The sequence below is a fragment of the Pan troglodytes genome, chromosome 20 (assembly GCF_028858775.2).
Source record: "Pan troglodytes isolate AG18354 chromosome 20, NHGRI_mPanTro3-v2.0_pri, whole genome shotgun sequence".
In the NCBI taxonomy this organism is placed as follows: Eukaryota; Metazoa; Chordata; class Mammalia; order Primates; family Hominidae; genus Pan; species Pan troglodytes.
Genome location: NC_072418.2, coordinates 44,592,383 through 44,610,963, shown reverse-complemented (window position 1 = coordinate 44,610,963; position 18,581 = coordinate 44,592,383). Strand labels below are relative to the sequence as shown.

At 44.9% G+C, this 18,581-nt stretch overlaps 1 protein-coding gene across 2 annotated transcripts; it reads left to right on the top strand.

Annotated features, from left to right (window-relative positions):
• The first annotated feature begins 2,916 nt into the window (after positions 1–2,916).
• CEACAM7 (CEA cell adhesion molecule 7) lies at positions 2,917–17,882 on the top strand. 2 transcript variants are annotated; one of them, XM_003316365.5, is made up of 5 exons: positions 2,917–3,085; positions 3,971–4,333; positions 7,130–7,408; positions 13,686–13,813; positions 16,452–17,882. In XM_003316365.5, exons 1-4 carry the CDS (start codon positions 3,022–3,024, stop codon positions 13,775–13,777), a joined length of 798 nt encoding a protein of 265 aa, XP_003316413.1. In that variant the 5' UTR covers positions 2,917–3,021; the 3' UTR covers positions 13,778–13,813; positions 16,452–17,882. The 2 variants fall into 2 exon arrangements, with proteins under 2 accessions (XP_003316413.1, XP_524278.1); XM_524278.5 differs by having other exon boundaries at positions 16,432–17,882.
• Positions 17,883–18,581: the final 699 nt, after the last annotated feature.

The window sequence follows — 18,581 nt, the reverse complement described above, 5'->3', positions numbered from 1 at the left end:
CAGGGGCCACGTCTGTCCTGCTTTTTGTGGAATCCCAGGGCCCAGTCCAGTGTCTGACATACAACAGATGCTCAACAAATACTGGTTAAATGCGTGGGTGGTCACACAACAGAAGCACATCACCTCTGTGTGACCCCCGGAGTCAGGGTCTGTTCTTTGTGGACACAGAGGCACTGGTGCCAGCATGGGAGGAGGCCAACAAGTGCCCGAGGCTGCCTCAGGGACAGGGCCTGAACCCTCAGAGCTTCAAGAGGGAGGACAGGGCCTTCTAAGACAGAGGGGTCAGAATCTGACTCGTCCCAGAACAGTGACACCCCTTCCCCGTCTCTGACTTATGAGTCATGTCACGACTCCCAGGGGGCCTGGGCCAGCAGCCTATGTCCTTCCTCTTCTCACAAAGACACCTGACCTGCTGCAGACTCTGGATCCTCCATCCCAGATGGAGTGACCACCAGGGGACCTGATCACAAGGAAGTCGGGTGATGACACCCCACCCCCGAGGGTCCCTGGAGATGGGGGCTCCTGGCTGTGGTCTCTGGAGACCTCTAACCAGCCCAAGGAGCCCTGGGGACCCAGGGGAACTTCCTCTGCAGGAGGGGACAGGATAACCCAGGATCTGCCTTTGTTTCCATCTCAGAGAGGCTAAGGGTCATAGGGCCTCCCCTCCCATAACAGAGGAACCAGGAAACCCCTGCCTGAGTATCCAGGTGGGAAATGCCCCAGGTCCTGGGTCCTGCCAGGAGGCCTGGAGCAGACGACAGACAGGGACACAGATGACCTGGAGGCAGCACCCCCAGTGCTGTGATGGAGGAACACAGGGCTCTCTGGGGACCACCTCCCAGGCTGGTGTCCTCTCTCTGAAGCCCCCAGAGACACCTCTCTGGGTCCTACCTTTGAAAGCTTGGGGACAGGTGGCTCCTTCTGAGGCAGCCTATCCCCCTGGTGGACAGTTCTCCAAATCTTGACTTGCTGTTCTCTGGACAACTCCTGTCCTCTCCTTGAGCTCATCCTGCACTGCATGGAGTTGGGCAGCCTGGGACTCTCCATGAGCAGGACCTGGGGTGACCTGATCCTGTAGCTTGGAGGTCACACCATGTGGACCCTGGTCAGCATCCCTGGAACAGCCCCTGACTTTGACCACAGATCTCTTGCCTTCCAGGGGTGCACATCGCACACAGAGAACACTCAGGAAATTGCAGTTGATTCTCGAATAAGGCGGGGGTTAAGGGTGCTGAGGACCCTGTAGAAAATCTTTGTATAACTTTTGGCTTCCCAACAATTGAACCACTAAAACCCTACTCTTGACCAGAAGCCTTATTGATAACATAAACGGTAAATCAATGTATTTTGCATGTTTATTTATATTATATACTGTACTCTTACAATAACATAAGCTGGGGAAAATAAAATGTTACTACGAAAATCGTAAGGAAGATAAAACATATTTACTATTCATTAAGTGACAGTGGATCATCATAAAGGCTTTTATCCTTTTTTTGTCTCCAGGTTAAGTAGGCTGAGGAGGAGGAAAGGAGAGGGTGGTCTTGCTGTCTCAGAGATGGCAGAGGCAGAAGAGGTGGAGGGGACGCAAGAGGAGGGGACACACTCAGTGCAACTTTTATTTTAAAACATCTGCATGTGGCTGGGCATGGCAGCTCATGCTTGTAATCCCAGCACTTTGGGAAGCTGAGGTGGGTGGATCATTTGAAGTCCGGAGTCTGAGACCAGCCTGGCCAACATGGTGAAACCCCGCCTCTACTAAAAATACAAAAATTAACCAGGCGTGGTGGCGGGTGCCTATAGTCCCAGCTACTCGGGGGGCTGAGGCAGGAGAATCACTTGAACCCGGGAGGTGGAGGTTGTAGTGAGCTGAGATCGTGCCACTGCACTCTAGCATGGGCAACAGAGTGAGACTCTGTCTCAGGAAAAAAAAAAAAAGCAAAAAACAAACAAACAAACAAACAAAAAAACATCGGCATGTAAGTGGACCTGTGTGTTCAAATCTGTGTGTTCGAAGGTCAGCTGTAATTCCCCTGGACATGAACTTGGCCTTGCTAAGGTGGTGAAGGTGGAGCCTGGTTTCCATTCCTTGCTCCAACAGACCCTTCTTGTCTTTCACGCGTTCCTGCTGTGTCCCACCTCTTCCTTCCTGGGGCCTTTGAAGACCCTGCTCTGCCAGGGGTTTCTGTGCAGCTCCCCATTCCTTCCTGGCACCACCCATGGGGAAGGCGGGGTGACCACAGGACTGTCAGCCAGACAGAGGCTTCCAGGTCAGGTAGAACATGGAAAGGACCTGAGCCACAGCACATCCAAAAGACAGGGAGAGGGAGGGTTTCCTTGAAGCCTTCCCCAAGGACAGCAGAGCTCAGAGCCACACACCTCCCTCCACCACAGCTCTCTTCCCAGGACACACCAGACACCTCCCTCCACACCCAGGAGCTGTAGCTCCTCCTGAGACCCCTGGGCCTTGGTTTCTGTGCCTGGGTCAGAGGCCAGGCTGGTGACACTGGAGACAGAGGGCTGGTCCCTCCCCAGTTATCCCCCAGTGAACCCCTTTCTATCCCCCAGAGCCACCTCTGTCACCTTCCTGCTGGGCATCATCCCAGCAGAAACCCAAGGCCCAGCTGGGTTTCTCTGTCACAAGAGAAATAATCCCCCTGGTGTGACAGACCCAAGGCCAGAACACAGCATCGGTCAGCACTGGGAAAGGTTGGTTGTCCTCCCAGGGGACAGGGGTCCATCAGCCTTGCTACGCAAAGCTTTGTATCGGGAACTGAATATAGACAAAAGGGAAAGAGGAAGAGGGACAAAAGAGGCAGGAATGAGAGGGGAGGGGACAGAGGACTCCTGAGCAGAGACCCCACCCCTGGACCATGTGATCTTGGAAAGTGCTCCTGCCCTGGGAGGAGGCTCAGCACAGAGGTAGGAAGGACAGCAGAGCTGACAGTCACAGCAGCCCTGACAAGAGAGTTCCTGGAGCCCAAGCTCTTCTCCACAGAGGACAAGCAGGCAGCAGAGACCATGGGGTCCCCTTCAGCCTGTCCATACAGAGTGTGCATTCCCTGGCAGGGGCTCCTGCTCACAGGTGAGGGGAGGACTTCCTGGGAGTGGGTGGGAGGAGGGCCAGAGAGACTGGCTGGGGTCTCCTTGGGAGGACGGGGCTCTGAGAGGGGACAAAGGGCTTCTGTTGAAGTCCTTTGGGAGAAGACACCAGACAGGGACAGGAAACCAGAACAGGAAAATCACATTGGACTGGAATTGGAAAGGGTCAAGAAAATCTCACATGTTCTCTTTTCCTGGTTAATCATCACTAGCTGCTACATTTTGAAATATGATAATAATAACTATATCATGTGACACTTCAAATAAAAACATAACCAGGGCATAAAACATTGTCCCTAGCCACCAACCTCAGGCATTGGAAAATAAACCCCAGGATGTGGAGGGAGGGCCCTGGGAACTCTCATGAACTCATCTACTGGAGCCTGCAGCCTGTTCCAGGCACTGGGGTGCAATCCAGATCACACAAGTCCCTGCCCTCACAGAGCTCACGCTCTCATGGGGCAGAAGACAGACAGGCAAAGAGATCTAGAATGTGAAGCCAGGTGTTGACAAGAGCTCTAAAGGGAATAGAGCAGGGAAATGTCAGAAATGGAACACCCAGGGCTTCTAGAGAAGGTGTCAGGGAAGGGGTCTCCCAAGGATGCCCTGATGTAAGCAGGTCCTGCAGTATGGAGGGAGCCCTGCAGATCCCTGGGGAAGAGGATTCCGAACAGGGAAATGTAAGGTCAGAGGTGCTGAAGAAATAGGGGTCATGCTGCTGACATTGATCCAGTAGGACACACACACACACACACACACTTACTTCAAGATGGGGGTGGGTGAAGAGACCTGCTCAGGATCCAGGGCCCCATCTTTCCACCCCAATACATAGGTCCCAATATTGACTGATGTTCTCTCCCCCTCCTAGCCTCACTCTTAACCTTCTGGAACCTGCCAAACAGTGCCCAGACCAATATTGATGTCGTGCCGTTCAATGTCGCAGAAGGGAAGGAGGTCCTTCTAGTAGTCCATAATGAGTCCCAGAATCTTTATGGCTACAACTGGTACAAAGGGGAAAGGGTGCATGCCAACTATCGAATTATAGGATATGTAAAAAATAGAAGTCAAGAAAATGCCCCAGGGCCCGCACACAACGGTCGAGAGACAATATACCCCAATGGAACCCTGCTGATCCAGAACGTCACCCACAATGATGCAGGAATCTATACCCTACACGTTATAAAAGAAAATCTTGTGAATGAAGAAGTAACCAGCCAATTCTACGTATTCTGTGAGTGATACCTCCATGACTTCTGGGTGCTGGGGGCCAGTTCTACTTCATACACACGGGATTGTCAGGCCTGGGTTGTGCCTGTGTCCCCATCTACATTTTATCCAGTGTTGGAGTTTGGGCATTTAGTGAAGGACACACATGGGGGAGACAAACTTCTACAGACCAGAATCCCTTTCCTGCATCCAGATCCTGCAGATACTTGCTGCAGAGGAAGGACAGTCTGATGGGGGGGGACTCAGCAGGGGGAGATCAGTCTCAGCCAAGATTCTGTGCCCTCCCCCTGAAAAAGACCCTGGAGAACTGGGTCAGAGCCTGGCCTGAGGGGTCCCCTGGAATCCTCACAGAGAAGCTCAGCCCTGGAAGCACAAGTCCCAGATCCCTGTCTCAGGGCTCTTGACTCCAGGTGACCCTAAGGAACCTGTGTCAGGGCTGGGTTGTGGCCTCCTGGGCTGAACTGACTGAGAGCAAGGATTTGAGCTGTTTGAGGATCATGGCTCGTGGAGCTGGTCACCAGCCTGGTCACCCCCAGGGCCTCATCTGGGCAAGAACAGAGCCTCATCCTTCACCTGAGACTCAGCCTGGAGAGGACAGATGAACAGGATTACTAGGACCTCAGTCCCCCTGGATGAGGAACTTAAGAGAGGTCCTAGGGGAGTCAGTGTCCTCAGGGGGAGAAAAAGAAGAAGAAAGTTTCGGCTGTAAGTTCTTTGTACACCAGGAATCAGGTCCAAATAACCCACTCCTGGAGGCAAACAATCAGAGATCCTGCTTGTTTGGGCAGCTCTTCTACACAGGGCTCTCATCCAGGTAATTGTGATTATTTTAAGGTGAATTCACAGACAACAAGGCAAGCCAGAGACCATTTACACTTTATCTCATTTTGTTAAAGGAAACTGAGGCAGAAGGAAATACAGCCACTGAGGCAGGGTCTCACGGACCGGACAGTCACATCAGAGTCCCCAGGTCTTTGTAGCCACAGAGCTTGCTTCCTAGGCATCCAAGCCAGAAGTGGGAGATTCTGGTCTAGGGAGTGAGGAACAAATAGAGAATTAGTTTTTACCTAGAACTGAATCTCTTGCCTCAACTATCAGAGTCAGTGCTGGGAATGTCCAGGCCTCTCCCTTAGATTCACACTCCTACCCTCACTGGACCTGAAATCCTGTGTTTCCTGATGTGTTGGTGTCACTCCCACAGGAGGATAAAGGAGAGGACTTTGCTTTCTCTCCCCACTCACACCCTGCACATGCCAGGGCCCAAAGTGAGACACACATTCGCTCAGTAGTTCTCTCATGAAGGAGGGAGGGAATGAATGAAGGAATGAATGATCCATAATCTCTTCAGAGACTGGAACCTGATGCAGGATCCTAGGAGGTCTGGCACCTGTTCCCTGTCCCTCCAAGGGACTGAGACCCATGTTCCACCCCTCTCATCCCCTGCCCCTAAAGCCACCCCAGTGGGAGACTGAGACAGGAGGGTGTCTTGAGCCCAGGAGTTCAAGACCAGCCTGGGCAACATAGCAAGATCCCTGGATCTTAAAAAAAAAAGAAGCCACCCAGGTGTTGAGTCTCATGACTGTGTAAATGCTTGGCCATGGGACAGGGATGAGCAACTCCTTTATCTGCTCTCTACACTGACTCACCAGGGGGCCAGAGGCAGGACAGGTGTGCAGTCCCCAAAGCCCATGGGTTCATTCCACCCATTTTACTACCAACTCCATCCTCGTCTTGCTGTGGGGCTAAGGTCCTCCAGTCATTCCCGGGACCTCCTCCAGGTGCAGCGGCCTAGGCAGGTGCTGTCTGATGGGTTTGCTGTCCATTCCACATACACCTGTGTCCTCATGATGACACCATTGTCATAAGGTCGGGTCCCTTGGAATGGGAACTGCACCAGCCACTGGCATCTCACTTAGACTCTGCCTAGTTTAGATGAATTTGATCAAACTCTTGTTGTGTTTCCGTAGGTCGAGAGAAAAGGAAGAAAGCATTTCTCATGCCTGTGTTGGGATTTCCTCCGTTTTGCTGACTGCACAGGAGCTGGGGACAGGGAGCTCTTTGTAAATTTCCTAACATAACACACATCTCTTCTCCTAATTTGTCTTCATTGTTCTTGTTATGTCATTGAGAATCCTCAGATTTTCAGCCAGCCCCTGCTTGTCTCACTCACCCCTTCTCTATCTTCTTCTGGACTCTGCTGCACTTTCCTGGCGGTCACTAGCTCTTGTCAGTCACCATCAAACACCCGGGTAGAGCTGCCCCACCTGGAGGCCCTGCAGTCTGAGTACTAAACTCACCTCTAGACTTTTTCCTGGTCTCCTCTGCTATGTCTGCTCAAACACCCATTGTTATCATCACCCATCTCTGGGATATCCTTGGAAAAAAAAGGCTCAGAGAAACACCCCTTGGCTGGGTGGTGTAGGAGTGTTCAGCTGGAAGGAACTCAGCTCCTGCCCATTCGAGGTGAGGACCCCAAAGGGCCAGGTAGGCAGCCATCAGGAAAGGACCAGGAGAGGCACCAGTGGCTGTGATTGATGGTCCTGGGTCTGTCCATGGGCCAACGCTGCTGCACAATTTACACTTGAGAAAGTCTGTGCTTCTCTAAGACAAATCAGGCAGCCTCACAGTGTCTGAGCTCTCAGATCATTGTGCATCTGTCTTGTGATACACACACCTTCTGTGGGCTTTTAAGGACTTGAGTGGGCTTAGAGGTGGGAGATGCCAACTCTGATTGAAAGATGCCCGTGGGGGAACCAAGGGTGCCACACAGGGCAATCTTTTCTCTCTCTTATCTGCACAGCGGAGCCACCCAAGCCCTCCATCACCAGCAACAACTTCAATCCGGTGGAGAACAAAGATATTGTGGTTTTAACCTGTCAACCTGAGACTCAGAACACAACCTACCTGTGGTGGGTAAACAATCAGAGCCTCCTGGTCAGTCCCAGGCTGCTGCTCTCCATTGACAACAGGACCCTCGTTCTACTCAGCGCCACAAAGAATGACATAGGACCCTATGAATGTGAAATACAGAACCCAGTGGGTGCCAGCCGCAGTGACCCAGTCACCCTGAATGTCCGCCGTGAGTATCTTCTGTTCCTCTGTGGCCCAGGCTGACAGCCCAAATCCATGCAGCCAGAGACCAGGCCTCTTAGTCCCTCTCAGGTCCAAGTACACAGACCCTCACCTCTAGGCACCCAGGCTGGCCATGACTTTCTGCCACAAGCAAACCTGGGCAGACCCAGCCTTGACCAAGAATATGAGAGGAGGGGCTGCTCCTGTCCTGGGAGGCTCAGGGTCCACAGCCTGTGATGGGAGAAACAGGTGAATGTCTCAGGCTCAGTGAACACATCGGGGTTTGGTTGGGACTTCAGGATTGTGATTTGGGTAAGAGGGACAGTGCAGCCCTTCCACGGACCAGGAGCTTCCGCTTCCCTCTGAGGACATCACTTACGGCTTTATTCTCTTTGCTCCGGGTGGCTTGGACACCCCTTCTACCCCAGATATATCTTACGAGTTAGGAGCAAACCTTAGACTCTTCATCCATGTGGCCTCTAACCCACCCTCTCCGTATTTTTGGCTGAGTAATGGAAACCTTCTGCAACACATGCAAGAGCTCTTTATCCCCAAAGCACTGCAAAGAATAGGGTATCCTATACCTGCTATGCCCACAAATTGGCCACTGACCGCAATAGTACCACAGTCAAGATGATCACAGTCCGTGGTACATGGATCCCTGGACCGTTGGCATCATATTTTGAGATGGGGTCTCTCTGGTGTTAAGGAAGAGCTGAAAAAACTTTTCTTTTCTAGCCTGTGTCCCATGGGCACAAGCAGATCCCAAATTCTCCCCCCTGAACCCTCTCACTCTGTCTCTGCAGACCCTCCTCCCTGTACTTCAGTAATTTCTCATGGCTGATTATGGATCCAGCCTGGAATGTGGGGAGGGGGCTCCCTCAGCCCCAAAGCCCCAGGTAGTGGAAAGAGCTTCACAGAGGGAAAAGCAGGAAGGGTCCTTAAGGGTTCTCTCGGTCACCAATACGTCCCTTTTTGTCACCTCTTTGTGTTCTTTTGCCTAATTCATGAGCTACAAGGAAGAAGGCGGCTTTGAAACATCTCACACTTTTTCCCCAGATGAGAGGAGGAAACCCCTTGGACGAGGGAGGAGCAGCTCAGAGTCTGCTCCCTGCTCTGCTCCCGGCTCACCTGGTGACTGGCCCTGCCCTGACTCCACCTGGGGTGGGACCTGGGTGTGTGGAGAAGGTGCTTGGGCGACCTGTCCTGAATCTGGCTAAATTGAGCTGTCAATCAATGGCAGAGCCTCTCCTGGGTCAGGCTTCAGGGAACTGGGAAGAGAGGGAGCCCTGGGGCAGACTCTTGAACTGTGGCCTGGCTCTGAAGTCACCGGCTGTATGATGCTGTGGACACAGCACAGAGCACAGCTAGGGATGAACATTTGGACAAATAGGGAGATTCAGCCACCGGGACTCTGCAAGGGAGGGAAGGGGCAGGGCCACAAAGTGTGTATTTAATAGCGAGGATAAGAGTACCAGCCACTATATATTCATAAAGGTTAAGCACTCATAACCTGAAATTTACCATATTAGCCATTTTACATATACGGTTTAGGGCTGGGCACGGTGGCTGATGCCTGTAATTCCAGCACTTCGAGAGGTTGAGATGGGTGGCTCGCTTGAGCTCAGGAGTTCAATACCAGCCTGCACAACATGGTGAAACCCTGTCTTCCCAAAAAATTAGCGAAACATGGTGGCACATGGCCTGTAGTTCCAACTACTTGGTGGGCTAAGGCGGGAGGACCACTTCAGCCCAGAATGTCGAGGCTCCAGTGAGCCTTGATTGCGCCATTGAATTCCAGCCTCGGCGACAGAGTGAGACCCTGTCTCCAAAAAAAGTATGGTTTAGTGATATCAATTGTATTTATACTGTTGTGCAACCATCACCGCTATCCATTTCCAGAACTTTTTCAACTCACCATGCTAAACCTCTGCACTCAATAAACAGTAACTCTCCACTCCTTCTAACCCTAGTCCCTGGTAGCCATCATTCTACTTTCTGTCTGTCTGTAATTGGCTATTTTATTAATAAGTACCTCACATCAATAGACTCATATAAAATTTGTCCTTTTGTGTCTGGCCACATTTCACTTAGCATAATGTCTTTAAGGTTCATTCACGTTGTAGTATGTATCAGAATTTGAGTCTCATGAGTGTGTAAATGCTCGGCATTTTATTTTATTTTATTACCTGTTAAGACTGAATGAGTTTCCATTGTGTGGATATATTTCATTTTGCCTCTTGACTTATCGTTCGGTGGACTTTTGAGCTGTTTCCACATTTTGGCTATTGTGAGTAATGCTACTATCAACATGGGTGTACAAATATCTTTTCAAAGCCCTACTCTCCATTATTTTGGGCATATGACCAGAAGTGGAATTGCTGCATCAAATGGTAATGCTTTGCTTAATTTTTTTGAGAAACGGCTCTACCATTTTCCACTGTGGCTGCACCATTTCACACTCCCACCGGCAATGCATGAGAGTTTCAATTTTCCCACCTCCTCAAAATACATGTTTTGTGTTTTCTTTTCTTTCTTTAAATCAAAGCCATCCTAACATGTGTGTGGTGGTGTATCACTGTGGTTCTGATTTGCATATCTCTAAGTATTAGTGATGTTGAGCATCTTTGCATGTGCTTATTGGCCATTTGCATATCTTCCTTGGAGAAATCTCTGTTTTAGTCCTTTGCCCATTTTTAAATTGAGTTTCTGGGTTTTTGCTGTTGAGTTATATTAGTTCTTTATATATTCTGAGAATTAATCCCTTATCAGATATATGATTTGCAAATATTTTCTCCCATTCCATGGGTTGCCTTTTCACTTTCTGGATAATGTCCTTTGATGTAGAGAAGATCTTATTTTTTATGAAGTCAAATTTGTCTGTTTTTTTTTTGTTGCCTGTGCTTTGGGTGTCATAGCCAAGAAATCATTGTGAAATCCAATGTCATGAAGCTTTCCCCCTGTGTTTTCTTCTAAGAGTTTTATAGGTTTATCTCTTAGATTTAGGTCTTTGATCCATTTTGGGTTAATTTTTATATGGTGTTAATTTTTATATGGTGTTAAGTAAAGATTCAACTCATCCTTCTTCATGGATATCCAGCTGTCCCAATATCATTTGTTGAAAAGACCATCCTTTCCCTATTGAATGGTCTTGGTACCCTTGTCAAAAATAATTTGACTATAAATGCAAGCATTTGTTTCTGGGCTCTCCATTCTATTCCATTGGTTTCTATGTATTCCTTTATGCCAGTACCACACTGTGTTGATTACTGTGGCTTTGTAGTAAATTCTGAAATCAGGAAGTGTGAGTCCTCCATCTTCATTCTTTCATATTGTTTGGCTATTTAGAGTCCTGAGACTCTATATGAATTTTAGGATTTTTCTATTTCTGCAAAATATGCCACTGGGATTCTGGTAGGGATTGCATTAATATTATCATCTTAATGATATTAGGTCTTCCAATCTATGAAAATGGAATTTCTTTCCATTTATTAATATATTCTTTAATTTCTTTCAGCAGCATTTTATAATTTTCAGCTTACAATTTTTTCACCTCCTTGGTTAAGTATATTCCTAAGAACTTTATTCTTTTTGATGATAATGTGAATCAATTTTTTTCTTAATTTCTTTTCAGATTGTTCGTTGTAAGTGCATAGGAATACAACTGTTTTTTGGCTGGATGCAACGGCTTACACATGTAATCCCAGCACTTTGGGAGGCTGAGGTGGTCAGATCATTTGGGGTCACAAGTTCGAGACCAGCCTGACCAATATGGTGAAACCCTGTCTCTACTAAAAAAAAAAAAAAAAAAAAAAAAAAAAATTAGCCAGGTGTGTTGGCGCACGCCTGTAATTTCAACTACTTGGGAGGCTGAGGCAGGAGAATCATTTGAACTGGGGAGGCAGAGGTTGCAGTGAGCGGAGATCATGCTACTGCACTTCAGCTTGGGCAATAAAATGAGACTCTGTCTCAAAAAAAAAAAAAAAAAGAGAGAGAGAGAAAGAGACAGAGAAAAAAGAAAAAAGAAATACAGCTGATTTCAACTGATTTTTGCATGTTGATTTAGTATCTTGCAGTTATACTGAATCTGTTTATTAGTTCTAAAATTTTGTTTTAATCTCTAGGGTTTTCTACATGTAAGTTCCTGTCATCTGCAAACAAAGTTAATTTTACTTCTTTCTGATTTGGATGTTATTTTCTTTCTTCTTGCCTACTTTCTCTTACTAGAACTTCCAATACTACATAGAATAGAAGTGGTAAAACTAGGCATTCTTGTCTTGTTTTTATCTTAGAGGGAAAGCTTTCAGTCTTTCTCCCTGGAGTATGATGTTAGCGTTGGGCTTTTCAGATAATGCCTTTATTATATTTGAGGTAGTTTCCTTCTATTTATAATCTGAGTGTGTTTACTATGATAGAATGTTGAATTTTGTCAAATGTTTTATTGGTTCAGTCTCCCTAGTAGTTATTAGTCTATTCAGATTTTCTGTTTCTTCATGGTTCCATTTGGAAGGTTTTATGTTTCTGGGAATTTATTTCATCCAGGTTCTCTAACTTGTTGGCATATAATTATTCATAATACTCATAACACTTACTATTTCTGTAAAATTGGTAGTAATCACTTTCATTTCTGATTTGAGTAATTTCTATCTTCTCATTTTTTTTCTTAGTCGATCTAATTAAAGGTTGTGAATTTTGTTGAACTTTTTTGAAGAACCACCTTTTGGTTTCATTGCTTTTCTCTATTGTTTTTCTAGTCCACTCTAATCTTTATTATTTCCTTCATTAGCTAACTTTGGGTTTCATTTGTTTTTCTCCTATATCCTTAAGTTGTAAAGCCAGGTTGTTGATTTCAGATCTTTCTTCTTTTTAAATGTATGTATTTATAGTTATACATTTCTTGCACAAGATTCTTAACTTCTCTGAGCCTTAGTTTCCACAACTGAAAATTGCAATAAGAGTGCCTGCTTCACAGTATTGTTTTGAAGATTTAATGTAATAATCAATGAAACATTCAGCAAAATGCCACATGCAGAGGAACTGTTTCATAAATGTTAGCTGCTGTTAAAGCTACCATTATTATTAGCCTTGAAGTCAGGTAGTCTTAGAGTCAAATCCTAGATCCGCCTGTCACTAGCTGTATGACATTGGGTAAGTTTTTTCACCACTCTAAGCCACCTCTATTTTCTACCTGACAGTATTATTTTACAGCTCAAATGAGATACATGTAAATAATTTAACACAGGGCCTGACACATAGGAAGCACCCCTCAACAGTAGCTAATATTAGTGATTATTAATCATCAGTCTGAGTTGACTGATGACTGATGAGAAATTAAGCCCAAATTATTGCAACAGAAATAAAGAAGAAACAGATGCAGAAGGTATTATATATACATGTGCATATATATATTCACATATATACACACGTATATACATATACATATACATATACATATACATATACATATACATATACATGGGAGAAACAGGCATTACACAAAAAGTCCACTGGGACATGGTTACTGATTAATATGGGAGAGGGAAAAGAACAGAGTTAAATACGAAGTCTCAAGCCTAGTATGTTAGTTTTCATTCAGAGAGATGCAGCCAAGATGGGATTAGACATGCAATATAATTTTGAGGGAAAAACACCTGTGAGGGAAAGTGGGCTGGGAGGGGGAGGAGCCTGGGAGAGCCCTCAGATCATGATGCAGATGTGATGCCTGTGGAGGAGAAAGAGAAAAAAAAGAAAGTTTTAGATTGCAGTGCAGTTCGAAGAGAGTTTCTGCAAGACTGTTGGGAATTCCTCAAGCCCATCACCTTTCAGAGCAAAACAGTCTTGCAGAACTTGACTTGCTTTCACACACCTGCTGGGAGCCCATGGGAAGTGAGGTCTCTGTGCAAAGGAGGTGGTGAATTCAAAATGCACTAACTGCCACAACTGAGACACTAAGGAAAAAAGTGCAACCATGAAAAAGTGGGAAGTTTTAATGACATACAAGATTAGCAATCAGTCTTTCTCAAATTTCAAAGGCTTCAAAAATATCTGAGTGTAAAAAGGTCAGGATGGAATTGACAGAAGACTGACCATCAACCTGGAAACCTGGTGAGATGAAAAACCTGCAAGAATTTAGTTGGATGATCATCACCCAGCAACCTTCCCACAAAAATAATGTATTCCTTGAAGGAACAAATAGAAACGACTTCATGCTGAGAGTTGGTTCCTGGGGGACTTCCCTGTAAAATAAGATCAACTTCATTCCTTCTCTTTTCTTTCCATGACAGATGAGTCAGTACAAGCAAGTTCGCCTGACCTCTCAGCTGGGACCGCTGTCAGCATCATGATTGGAGTACTGGCTGGGATGGCTCTGATATAGCAGCCTTGGTGTAGTTTCTGCATTTCGGGAAGAGTGGTAGGTATTATGACCTTTCCTCTTATCCTATTTCCTGCAGGGCTGACTGCCACGCTTGGGAGAGGGAAAGGACTTCTTCACCTGTATCTGGGACTAGATCTCCTCCTCCTCCCACTAAACTCCTGCTTCTAAGCACTAATTCCTGCAGGTCTCTTCTTCCCTGGTCTTCATGCTTCCTGTACTCCACTGTCTCTTAGACATGACTACTCCCAGCCTCTGCTCATTTGTTTCCCCAATTCAATACATTGTGAAAGCTTCTTGGTCCTTTTTAAAACATCTTTCACTTGTGCTGTTCTCTCCATTCCCATAAACCTCAACAACTGCTTGAAGTCCTGCTTGACTTCTTTTCTCTAGTCTTTGAATGCTTCCTAGCATATGACTACTTCATTACCTTCCTAAAATCACCTACTCAAGAACCTGCAGGGGCCTACTCTAGCCCATTAGATAAGTTCACATTTCTTCTCTTCATGAATCCTTTTTACTTCCTTTACCACTACTCCTGAGTATAATTTCTCCATCCTAATTAGATCTGTCTTCCTATACATCCCTGCCCTTCCACCCCATATACACATAGAATTCTTAGTTCCAATGTTATGTCTAAAAACAAGGTAACCTTCCTCCACCACCTGCATTGTGGAGTTACCCACACCCTTCATCACAAGCAACCTCTGTCCTTGTGGAGGACAAAGATGGTAGCATTAGTATGTGAACCTGAGACTCAGGACACAACCTAAGCGTGGCTGAGAATCTTTTCCTGATAACCAATTCATGTGTTCATGAAAGATACAGAAATGAAGAAGGCAAGGTCCCTACTCCAGGGAACATAAAGCCTAAGACAGACGATAAGACAAAGGGCCAGGTGCATTGGCTCACAACTGTCATCCCAGTGCTTTGGGAAGCTGAGGTGGGAGGATCCTCTGAGCCCAAGAGCTCAAGGTTGCAGTGAGCTATGATTGTGCCTCTGCACTCCAACCTGGGCAACAGAGCAAGATCCTGTCTCCAAAAAATAAGACATGAAAAATAATTGTAATACCAAAATAGAAAAAGATAAATTCCACAAGAAGAAAGAGAAATCTAATGGGAAATATGGCTACACACTGGAATCACTGGGAAATTTTTAAAAGAACAACTGATTTCCAGGCTCTGCTCATACATTTTGATTTAATGGTCTAGAGTGGGACCAAGGCGTTATTATTTAAGCCTTCCCACATGCTACTAATGTGCAAGCAGGATGCAGAACCCCTGCTCTGGTAAGCAGGACTTGGGCTTAAATCAATGGTTTGTAGCTAGGGGTATGTATCAAAATTACCTGGGGAACTTTTTCAACATACATAAGCTTATACATTGTTGGCCATATTTGTTAATGGGCTATGCCCTGAACTCAGTAATCCAGTTGAGAAACAGAAGCGAGATGGAAATTCACCTTAATTGATATGTTAAATTATATGGAAAACACTGTCAAATGACAAGTGATGCCAAACCTTCTCTAAGTTATATTTGCGGGTATGTTATTGATGTGAATGTTTCAAAAATTATATGAGATTTCTAGAAATCTAATATTTTGTCAGTCATAGTGTTACATGCCACAGAAATAACCAAATTTGTTTGTGAGTGGTGTCATTATCATCAAATCTATCAAATCTGAAGTCTTATCAGATTTTTAACCATTGCCATCTTAAGTCTTTGTCATTCACAGACAGTTGTTTTGATTCTTCTCTAAAAGCACTTGGAAATGGTTACAGTCCAAAACTGCTTCTTTTCCAAGGAGATTTATGGCTAAGACTCTGACAAGTTGTCTTGAATACAAGTTTCTGATAACTTTAAATCATACCATTGGGCTAAGAATTTCCAAAACTTTAATGAAGAGATATCTTCATGAAACTGCCAATCAAGATCAAGCAGAACAAAAAATTAATTTCATGGGACTAGATGAACTAATGAGGATAATGTTTTTATGAATTTTTAGTTGAAGTTTTGATGATTCTTTAAATGTTTTGTTTTCCAAATTTGAAGGAACATTTTTCTTTTAAGCTATCTATAGCTTACAGAAACTTGGTAAAATACAACTTGTGAACAAAAATTGAAACATTAATTTTTCTCCCTACATTTTCCATCCAGAATCAGGCAAGTATTCATGGGTGTTCACATTGTTATGAAAATAGTTATTTGCATAAGTTCAATAAGAATCTGTTCTGTTTATAACAGGATACATTTAAAAATGCTGGTTATATTACCAAGGCTTTGGCTGGGATGTCATATTTGGAAATATACATAGAATGAACCCGTAGGTACTGAGGTACTGCAGGCAAAGTCTGAAGTCAGCCTTGGTTTGGCTTCCTAGTGCTGAGAGGTTTCTAAAAGTTGAATCTGAGATTCCTTATCAAACCTTCCAGCAAAGCAAACTTAAAAAGATGCTATGTGGTCAATCGCTATTCTTGCTATACTTCTTATATAAAGAATCAGACCAAGTCTGATGAGACTCTACCTATTTTGTAAACAGATTAGTCTTACTCTGATTAACTTTGGTAGAAACAGGGAGAGATAGAGAAAAATTATGTTCAGAAGAAAGACTATAATACAACTGCTATCAAATTGTAGCCCTGTATTTTGTTTTCAAGTTTTTATTATCCACCTGTAGACTGGACTGGATTCTTCTAGCTCCTTCAATCCCATTTTCTCCTGTGGCATCACTAAGTATAAGACCTGCTCTCTTCCTGAAGACCTATAAGCTGGAGGTGGACAACTCAATGTAAATTTCAAGGAAAAACCCTCATGCCTGAGATGTGGGCCACTCAGAGCTCACCAAAATGTTCAACACCATAACTAGAGACACTCAAATTGCCAACCAGGACAAGAAGTTGATGACTTCATGCTGTGGACAGTTTTTCCCAAGATGTCCCAAGCCTCATCGTGACGAGGCTCTTATCCCACTCCATTTTTCCCTGCTCATGCCTGCCTCTTTAATTTGGTAAGATAATGCTGTAACTAGAATTTCACAATCAGCGCCTTGTGCAAGTAATTTGACAGAGTGTTGGATGTGTCATGTCATCATGTCAAACCCAAATATTTGACCTAAGGGATCCTTTATTCTGCCCAGTGGCTAACTTTAACAACATCCCTAATACAACTGTTTATTCAAATGCACGGTGGTCCCTTTTAGAGTTAGACCTCTAGACTCACCTGTTCTCACGCCCTGTTTTAATTTAACCCAGCCATGGGATGCCAGATAACAGAATTGCTCCCTACTAGCTGAACAGGGAGGAGTTTGTGCAGTTGCTGACACTTCTTGTTGCACATAAATAAATACAGTGGGTACTATAGAGACTCAGTTGCAAAAATTAACAAATATGCTGCTTGGTTAAAATGGGTAGGCTTCTCATGTGGCTCATTCTTTAATCTATTCTCTTTTATTTGGTTTGGTTCATGGGGTCTCTGCCTATGGATCATACTCCAAACTCTTGGTGTGATCCTCCTGATTGTCACAATATTAGTTACCCTGGTGTGCTGTATTCTCTAAAACCTTTAAATGTTTGCATGCAGCCATTCGTCAAATGTCAAATATTCTCTCTTTGGCTGGAATGACAAAAACTCAAATAAATGTATGATTAGGAGGACATCATAACCTATGAATGATGGAAGTCCAAAATGACGGTAACTGACAGTAGTGTTAATGCCTTATGTTTAGTCAAACTCTCATTTAGGTGACAGCCTGGTGACTCCAGAATGGAGCCAGTCATGCTAAATGCCATATACTCACACTGAAACATTGAGGAAGCAGGTAGATCCCAGAACAGACAAAATTTTCCTAAAAACAGGAGAGTCCAGGCTGTCTGAGTCAGCACAGTAAGAAAGTCCTTTCTGCTTTAACTCTTAGAAAAAAGTAATATGAAGTATTCTGAAATTAACCAGTCAGTTTATTTAAATCAATTTATTTATATTCTTCTGTTCCTGGATTCCCATTTTACAAAACTCTACTGTTGTATTGCCCAGTAGGAGCTATCACTATATTTTGCAGAATGGAAACTGCCCTGATTCATGAATCACAAATAAAAGCCAATTGGATCTATAACTGAATTTGTTGTAATTTTGTCTTTCGATGCATGTTTACAGCCAGTGATGGCCAGTGGAGTCTCTCTGGCTGCATCATTCTCACCCTGACCCTTCCGCCTCTCTCTTTCACTTACAAGGACCCTTCTGACTACACTGAGCCCACCCAAATTATCCAGAATAACCTCGCATCTCAAGAAACTTAACTTCATCTCACCTGCAAAGTCTTTTCTTTTGCCAAATAAAGTAGCATGCACAGGTTCCAGGGATTAGGATGTGGACATTTTTAGGAGGCCATTATTCTGCCGAATACAGGTAACTTCTGTAAACTTTACCCACAACAAAAATTGCTTTGCCTTCCTTCTGTGTCTCACTTTTCTGTCTGAATCACAAAGAGCACAAACTTCGAGGTGAAACACACCAGCTCTGCTACGAACTGGCTGGATGACTCTGGACCACTCACTTCACCCACTTCAGCCTCTTCTCATCTGCAGCACAAGAGTCACTCTTACTGCATCAGAAAATGACAGTTTGAATGGGTACGTTAATATGTGGAAGGCATTAGACATAAAGCCTGGTACCTGATGAGCCCTTAGTAAACCTTTCTTTCAGTCTTTTCCTTTTGCCATCTCACATTCTCTCACCCTCACCTATCTTCTCCTTCATCTCCTTTCTCTTCAGTAACATACTCAGTTTAACCTACTATTTAGCAAAGAAGCCA